We start from the raw sequence: 9,476 nt of genomic DNA, 5'->3' as shown, positions 1-9,476 counted from the left end.
TTCTATCCTGTTTTCCCCAGTTTGTGATTCAAAGCAGTTTACAACAAACTAAAAAAAACATACCATTAACAATCCACAAGATTCAAAAGTTAAAATAAGATTAAATGATCAAAAATTAAAACCAGATTAAAACCTATAATTAAAATGCACATATACACACACACCACCACCACAACAGTTAGCAAGATCCAGGACATTATTCTATCTAGCGGGATGGACCATAGCCTGTCTAAATAGAAAAAAGACTTTACTTGTTTCCAAAAAAAATGTAGGGAAGGTGCTAGTGGCTCAAGAGCTGCACAGTGTTTTGCCCATACCTGGAATGAAGTTGGAATCCAAAACACATGGTCGATTCTCAGTGGTGTTTCCAGAGCACTGGTGACCCACAGGAAATAAAACATTACAATGGCGGGTGCGAAACTGGACTCCAGATGATTTGCAGCCAGACCACTCTGACCACTCAGACCAGCTCTCTGTGACAGTCACAAAAATAAAAAGGCCTGTGAAACATTTAAATACCCAGGGCTAGATCATCAAATAATAACGTTTTAGCATAATACTTCCCTAGAATCACAGAATCATAGAGTTGGAAGAGACTACAAGGGCCATCCAGTCCAACTCCCTGCCATGCAGGAAATCTAAATCAAAGCATCCCCGACAGATGACCATCCAGCCTCTGTTTGAAGACCTTAAGGAAGGAGACTCCACTACACTCTGAGGGAGTTTGTTCCACTGTCAAACAGCCCTTACTGTCAGGAAGTTCTTCCTAATGTTGAGGTGGAATCTCTTTCCCTGTAGCTTGCATCCATTGCTCCGGGATCGTGTTCTCTGGAGCAGCAGAAAACAAGCTTGTTCCCTCCTCAATATGACATCCCTTCAAGTATTTAAACAGGGCTATCATATCACCCCCTAACCTTCTCTTCTCCAGGCTAAACATCCCCAACTTCCTAAGTCCCTGATTCTACAGTTAGGATTAGAGAGTACTCAACATGATGCTCTTTTTGATGGCAGCCCTTTGTGAATAAATTCTAGCCTGGGATGTGACCTATACTGGAAGAAAGCTAATAAAAGAGGGGCTAGCCCCTTATCTTCCAATTGTGGGTGAAGCCAATGCTATCACCCTCACTCCATGACCACCTCCTCAAGCTGCCCTCTCTGTCTAGATACTCCATACTTTCCACTAAGCATTACATGTTAGCAGATCATGGTCCTTGTAGAGAGTCCACCAAGGCAGAAAGAATGTTCCCTATGTTTTATAAAATAATCCATTCCACTCTACCACCATAATACACACTGGATTTGGTAAGTTGAATTTGGTAGGATAGAAAAAGGAATGACCTGAAACCTCAGCCAGAAACCAGAGCAGATAGCAATCCTCTACCAGAAAAGCTGGTCATCCATGACAAAGGGAAGTTCTTGATTTCCAAGGTTCAACTACTTGTTTGTCAGTTAGTTTGTCAGCTCCTGCTGCACTGTGCCATACTCCACTTACCTGCAGCTAATTCCAGGGTGGGAGGGAGGAAAAAAGAATATTTCGTTCTATCTTGAGTGTTTATATATTTTTGTGTCTTGGCTAACTAGGGTCTGTACATAGCAAGTCTGCATGGGCTAAGGCTTCTCAAGAGAAACTAGGGATAGTGGGGATTGCTCAGGATGTTGGGTCTGCAGGTTAAGCCAGGCAAAGTAGGCTGATGATACAAGTGGGATGAAATTCAGTCACAGATTTCCCAACCCAGCATTAGAGTGTTGGAATTAGCACTTGAGGAGAACTGGTGCATCACGCTTCAAATCTGTCATGGTAACTCAGACTAGCTTTCCTCATAGGGGTTGTGAGGATAAATAGGACTTAGGTTGAACCAGACATATAATTTCTATAGAAAGTACAGGATAAAAATAATGCAAATAAAATACATAATATATAATTCATATATAATCCGAGCATGCTGTACAATTTCAAATAATCTAGTTGTAAACCATGCCTATTCTGCAAAACCATGAAGCAATTAACAAAATGGATTTCCTATACCTGGGCATTGCTGCGTATTGCAGAGTGCTTCTTCAGTGTGGAGGCCTAGACAGATATCACCTCCATAAGCTGGTGCAGGGTTTGTGCACGAGCGAGTCCGCATGTAATGCCCACTTCCACAAGTAGTAGAGCACTTGGACCATGATGACCAACAAGACCAGCCTCCATCAACTGAAGAAACACAAAATACAACCAGTAGAATTCAAGAAGAACAAAGTTACATACATGAATCAGTCCCAAGAGGTAAAAATATGCTGTCCCAGACATACAAGTTTTATTTTTTATGTTTTGTTCTTCCTAATATGTCTGGGATCTTATAAAAATATCTATCTATCAATCAATCAATCAATCATCAATGTAGAATTGTTTTGTTTATGAGATCGTATTACTTATGTAACGGTATGTTTGGGATTGTGTGCTTTTTGTCCTGTGACTGGCTGAAAGACAAAACACAAACTTCCTACTTTTGCTCTAAATGGTTGTTAAATCGATTCGTCAACTGGTTTTATTCATATTTTAGCTGAATATCTCATAGGATACATTTTTTGCTTGCTGTAGAGACACAACAAGCAATAATCAAAATCCCCCTCCCCCAAAACCCACCTTGTAAGACCCCCAGCCCCCCAGTACGCAGCACAGTAATTTCTCTGTTGTTGGATAGCAAGATGCATGACAAAGACACCACTGCAGTCAGCTCCTGAGGACTCCTGGAGGTTTCAACAGATGCTTGTCACAGTGCACCCAGAATGAAAACATGGGACACATCCCTGTTAATTCTCTGTTGCTCTCCAACAACACAGAAATGGCTCTGTTGAGGTGAGGATTGCACTGCTTACAAGTCAGGTTGGAGGGGGTGAGGATCAACAGCTATGTATACAACGTGCAGGATACTGACCCATATGTTTCTGAATATCACTTCTCAAAGACATCCAGTATTTCAACTGAGTTAAGGCAGAAACATGGATAATACCAAATACACATTACACTTCTGAGAGTGGCGGAGGAAATAGGGCCACATTTAGAAATTAGTTTATAGTAAATCAAGTAAACTGAGGGTTTCAAACAATCCAGGAGTGCACAGCAACTCTGCCCCATGGGATATCTCACACTGGAGAGTTACAGATACTTCAGTCACCATGAAGGTCTTCATACAACGGACAATAACACTAGTTTCAGGCAACTGTGAATTGCTACTGAAAATTTACATTGTATTACAGTGAACCCTTGTTGTATGCTGGGGTTTGGTTCCAAGATCCCCCGTGGATAACAAAATCCGTGGATGCTCAAGTTCCATTAAATAGAATGACATAGCAAAATGGTGTTCCTTATAAAAAATGGAAAATCAAGGTTTGATATTTGAAATTTATACTTTTTTTTAACATTTTCAATGCTTGAATCCATGTATAAAAAAAATCAGTGTATAAGAAGGGCCTCTCCTTTACAATCCTTATCTCACTTTATGCTTCTGATGCTGTTCCTGCCTAGTAAATATTTTTATAGTGCTGGTAAGAAAAAGAGAGAAATACAGTCACCCCTCCTTTTTCATGGACTTGAAGTCTTCAATATTCATGGAACGGAGACCTCCGTAATTTTCAATGGGGCATGTCCCCCACGCACTCATGGGCATGGGCCCCATTCAAACCCATGGGGCTTGAATATTGATGAGTGTCCATTTTTGCGGGGGGAGGATCTAGAACGGATCCTACATGAAAATGGAGGGCCAACTGTAATCTTGATTCTAAATATTAAACAAGATATAGTAAAAATGTACTTCTATCTTTATAGATTTATAGATTTTGTTGTGTGCCTTCAAGTTGTTTCTAACTTACAGTGACTCTAAGGTGAGCATTGGGTTTTCTTGGCAACAATTCAGGGGAGGGGGTGCTGTAGCTTTCCTCTGAGGCTAAGAAAGTGTGACCTGCCCAAGATCACCCAGTGGGTTTCCAGAGCTGAGCAGGGTTTGAAACGCTGATCTCCTGAGTTGTAATATAATGCTACAAAACACTACACCACACTGTCTCTTTAAAATGCCCGCTACAGAAATATATAGGGGATGTTGCAAAGGGTTGCAATGCCTGTCAATGATACAAGTACCTGTGTGTTTCATCTATAAACAACACAGAGATGAAATATAGATTGATATTATACCATATGGTTGCTTCAGTGAGCTAGTGTGTATAATGGTTTGAGTGTTGGACCAGGGTTCGAATCCCCATTCAGCCATAGAAACCCATGGGGTGACCTTGACATGTCTCACAGTCTCAAGAAGAAGGCAAGGTCAAACTCCTCTGAACAAATGCTATAAGAAAACCGCATGGCAGGGGTTCCTTATGGACACCACAAATCAGAAACAACTTGAAGGCACATCACCACAACAATGGTTGTCTGACAGTAATATTTGCTAAGATGAATATGATGTAATATGTTTAATTCCTTACACTAGTATATGTTATTGCTTAGATGAGGGGGGTCTATGTTCCTCCCCAAGAGAAGTGTGTATCTATGTGACTTTATTTTATATTCATTAGACTTCTCCCATCCAGCATGATTGAATTCCACACAGACTGCTTGATTAACACTACATTTATTTCTGTACTTTAACTAATTTCTTTAAGGTCAATAGAACTTGTTAGAGGGCAAGATGGCTTTCTCTCTGCCAAATTACATCAAACAAGGTGTCTCTGGCAAAAAATAGATTAGGGTTAGAAGAAGTGACTCACACGGCTCTATGCTGGCGGAGTTGTAGTTCTAATCTTTATAGACTTCAGAAGCTAGAGAATGGAAGAGAAATGCTGGGTCCCTGCATAAAATGAAATGGAGGAGGAGGGTGTCTTGTGTGCTTGGCATGAAACCCTTGAGCATTTCAGAATGTCACATCTTTCTGAGCTGAAGTCTAGTATGTCTTTTGTCCTTTATTGACCTCAATGAAAACTGTTGGAATCTTTTTGGTTAGTGGAGGAGGAACATTTCTATTCCTTACATTCCCTCCTTTAATATTTATTGATTTTATGCTGGTACATTTTTATACAAACATACATTATTTGGAGTAAGATTCAATGAATTCTTTGTACTTCTCTAATAGGTTTATTGTTCACACAAGGCTGGGCAACTGGATAAATACGTGAAAAGTTTTTCTTCAACCACCCTCTTTCTCCTCTGCTCACTTCTCCTTCTCTCTGTATTCTGCTTTTCACCTACTGCCTTCTTCAGTGAGTCACACATATTCTGTATAAATCCCACAGCTTGTTCTGAAAACCCACAATTTTAAGCAGCAAATCGTGGCTTTAATATTGTACTCCATCAATGCATTTGAAGATGAGGATTGAAACTGACAAAAACACATGCTAAAATAAATCAGTCTTGAAGGTGTCACTAGATCCTTTACACTCACATTTCTTCTTTAAACCGATTAACATAATTTGGCAAATTAAGCAAGTTAAGTTATTAATATTGATGGCAACAAATTAATCTTCCTGTCTCTAAGATCCATCATTACTGAAAGTTCCATGCTCCTCTGCTACCACTCAAATAATGAGCAGCCAAAATATGATGCCCTGCATAGAGTTAATACTATGTTTGTTTGTGTGTGGGATTCAAATGCACGTAGCAGCACATAGCAAGGAGCTGATTAAGACTAGGAACCTGGTGGGAGAGGAAGGGATTATTCTTTGCTCTCAATGTTTTTCTGGATCATCTCTCCACTCCACAAGCATCAGCACCACCCCTGCATGCACACACTCTTTGCAGAGGAAGGAAAACTTCCATTGGTGCACATGAAACCAACCAGTCCTCCAAGCCACATTCCAACAAATCATATCCCCCTTAAACCATACTAAAACAACAACTATGGGGGTTGCCAAAAAGGGGCCCTGTAACAGAAACTCCTATAATAGAAAAACTGCCTCAGCTTTTTCTAGAAAAGATGTCTCACAGACCAGTTGAGATCTGTCTTTTGGGGGGAGTTGATTTTTTTTAAAGGTATGTAATTTAGGAATGATTCCATATTTTCCATTTCCATGGTTTCCTACCTGGGCATGGGAGAATGTTGCATTCTTGGTATTCGAGAGATGGCCCCAGGCAAGGCAGGCCACCATACTTTGGTTCAGGATTGTTGCAAGTACGCTTCCGATTCCGAATGCCTCTGCTGCAGTCACGGCTACACTGAGACCATGGAGACCATGGAGACCAGGCACCATTAATAGTATGAGCAGCATAACGTCCAGAGTGCATGAAATCACCTAAGAGGAATGGAGACAAACAGAATACAAAGAAAAAAAATTAAAGGGACATACCTTCAAATAAATGTGTGCCTTCTTGGCAACTTGCTGACTTCCTTTGTAATACTATTTTAAGTTAATTTTAATTTTGAGCTAGCAGCTTTATTCTTGGGACATTAAATGTGCATAGTCAAAAGACTATAATTTGGTATTAAAGTTGACTACTGATGTTTGTGTTAGGAATCCCCAAAGTTATTGGAATAGTATCAAGTTAGCAAGGGTGAACTGGCATCCTGCCGTTCAGCTGTAATTCTCAAAAGCCTTTTTATCTAGCCCCAATAGCTTCACCAAACTAGTTTTCAAGCTGGAAGAAGTAGAGTTTCTACATTTGAGAAAGAAGAAGTGAAGGAGGAAGGAACATCAACAATTTAAAATATACTGATGACACCATCCTACTACTGGAAAGCATCACAGACTTGGCACAATCACTAAAGGAAGTCAAAGAAAAAAGTCCAACCGTAGGCCTAATGATAAATGTAATGAAAACAAAAATAATGACCATGGAGGATTTCCATAAATTCAACCTAGATAACGAGGAAATCAAAACAGTTAAAGATTTCCTATACCTTGGATCAAACATTGATCAGAATGGAGACTGCAGTCAAGAAATTAGAAGAAGATTAGGAATGGGAAGGGCAGCTATGAAAGAACTAAACAAACTTGTAAAGAATTTTTACTTTAATAAAATTATTTTAAAAAAAGGAACTAGACAAGATCCTGAAGTGTAAAGAGATACAGCTGAACACTAAAGTTAGAATTGTCCACTGTATTCCCCATTATCATGTATGGATGTGAGAGCTGGACAGTGAAGAAAGCAGATAGGAAGAAAATTAAATCATTTGAGATGTGAAGGAGAAGAGCACTGAGGATACCGTGGATGGCCAAAAAGACAAACAATTTGGTCCTAGAAAATCAAGTCTTCCCTGGAAGCCAAGATGACTAAACTGAGGCTGTCGTACTTTGGCCACATCATGAGAAGGCATGGCCTATTAATAAAGACAATGATGCTGGAAAGAGAGGAAGACCACATGCCAGATGGATAGACTCAATCAGGGAGACTATGGGCCTGAGCCTACAGGAGCTGAACAGAGAGGTAGAGGATAGGAGGGCTTGGAGGCGTCTCATTCACAGGGTAACTATGAGTCGAGGACAACTCAAAGGCAGCTAACAACAATCTCTCCTTTTGATTTTTTTGTTATATGTATGCTTGAACACACTTTAAGAGGCAAGCCATTACTGCTGGACAGCATCAACTTTATTAATGGAGCCTTATATTTCCAGCACGTGGGAGAGGAGAGTGGTCTGTAAGATGATAGCAGCTGGCCATTCATCTTCTAGATCAATGTGAGATACTGCAAACATAATCAAAACAATAGGTTTCATAATGGGACATGAAAGGAGAAACCCAGCTGAAATATCTGTCAGAAAATGTTTATTGAATGAGAAAAAGATAGTTCTCATTAGAATTATTTTCGGAAAAGATACAGAGCAGTTCTCAATGAGGCCTTTATTGGTCCTATGCCTTCTGACTCAAATGGAGAACTTCAGGGGGATCCAGATAATGTCATCTTCCATTTGCAAACCCTCTGGTAGTTTCTCACTGCTTTTGTCTTCTTCTCCCTTACCACCCCCCCAAAAAAAATCAATTCAGGCAAAAAAGTCAGAATAACTGCATAGTGCCATTTGACTGGTATTGCTTGGGGCCATTGGTCTGGCTGAACCCTTAATCAATCTGTGTAGCCATAATGAAGCCCAAATAATCATTATGATCCCTGATTAGCAGACTTATCCTTTTCTTTGCCTTGGTTTTCTCTTTTTGTCTCCTTCCTTGCTGAAAGTGATAGTGTATGTCGCTTGGAGCAAAGGCTTATGTTCTGTACTGTCACTCTATAAAACCCCAAGTATCTAAGCAACAACAATTTATCCTGTGGGAATACAGTTCTCCATTTAATTTCATGAAATAGAAGGGTGAGCTTTCACAGTCTCTTCCTAGTAATGCAACACATTAAGGAAAAATGGGGACCAGCAAAGGGGAGATTGAGCTGCATAACAAAGGCCTGTCCACACATAATGTTGGCGGGCACAAGTACAAGGAAGGTGGGAACTTTTAAACACACAGTCATCTCTCACATTGAAAGCTACAGTATTTCAAATTCCAAACAAGTTATTTTATAGGTGGTTACCTGCTATACTTCAAAACATAAAAGTATGAGTGAGGTTTTGTAGGTATGTCCAACATAGATAGTTTAATTATTGTTTAATTTCTAATCAACACTCATTAATCACAGAACATTTGGAACATTGATTTTTTATGGTGCATTATTTTATGAATGACCTTTACAAAAAGTGTATTATGCTTTTAAAGTGTGTTTTTTTTGTTGCTATTATGTAGTTGCTGCAATTGCAAGTCAACAGATGGAAAGGCAACACAGAAAACTGTAATGCAACAGCTTGGCACCTATATCAATTGGACTTTCTGTAATAAATGATTGAATCAAAGACACTGATTCCGGAATCAATGGATGATGTGGAAACAACCCTTGTGTCTACATTTCTTGTGTAAGTCTACATTACTCTTCTTTAAAAAAAAGTAAACCTACTCCATAGCCCCTAAATAACTTACAGCCCAATTTTATACATGTTTGCTTGGGGAAAAGGCCCACTTTTCTTAATGAGGTAAATGCCCAAGAAAGGAGACACTGGGCCACAGTATTATTTATAATGTCAGAAAACTAGACCTGCCCTTTGCGCAATAATCAGGGATTTACACAGTCCAACAAACCTATCATTCAGCCAACAAGTCTGTAACCATAAATGGCCAACAAGAAATTGAGAGATATTAGCATGCTTGGAAACACATTTAAAAACACATTTTAAAAAACTGCCAATGGAAAAATATTTTTTTAAAAAACTTTGCCTTGATTCCCCACACTTCATCAAGAAATTGATTATGCTCAGAGCCACAAAATTCAGAATGTCTGTTGCAGTGGGAAAGAAGGTGCAAGGAAAGGAATGGAGTATCAGGAAAGGAGCATACATAGGTTGTTTGAATTTTGAAAAAGACCATGCCACACTTCTCTACTTTATTTCAAGTCCCAATTTGATGATGATGGTGGTGGTGATGATGATGATGATGATGATGATGATGATGATGATGATGATGATGATATAGT

At 39.5% G+C, this 9,476-nt stretch overlaps 1 protein-coding gene across 1 annotated transcript in view; it reads right to left on the bottom strand.

Annotated features, from left to right (window-relative positions):
* SEMA5A (semaphorin 5A) overlaps positions 1 to 9,476 on the bottom strand; it is a 122,434-nt gene that overhangs the window by 8,297 nt on the left and 104,661 nt on the right. Inside the window, exons 16-18 of the mRNA XM_042464383.1 lie at positions 6,055 to 6,264; positions 2,027 to 2,197; positions 318 to 473 (exon numbers count right to left, since the gene is read on the bottom strand). Coding sequence (XP_042320317.1) covers positions 318 to 473; positions 2,027 to 2,197; positions 6,055 to 6,264 — 537 coding nt within the window. The remainder of the gene's footprint in view (positions 1 to 317; positions 474 to 2,026; positions 2,198 to 6,054; positions 6,265 to 9,476) is intronic.

The sequence above is a fragment of the Sceloporus undulatus genome, chromosome 4, assembly GCF_019175285.1.
Source record: "Sceloporus undulatus isolate JIND9_A2432 ecotype Alabama chromosome 4, SceUnd_v1.1, whole genome shotgun sequence".
Lineage (NCBI taxonomy): Eukaryota > Metazoa > Chordata > Lepidosauria > Squamata > Phrynosomatidae > Sceloporus > Sceloporus undulatus.
This window is presented reverse-complemented; position numbering and strand designations above follow the sequence as displayed.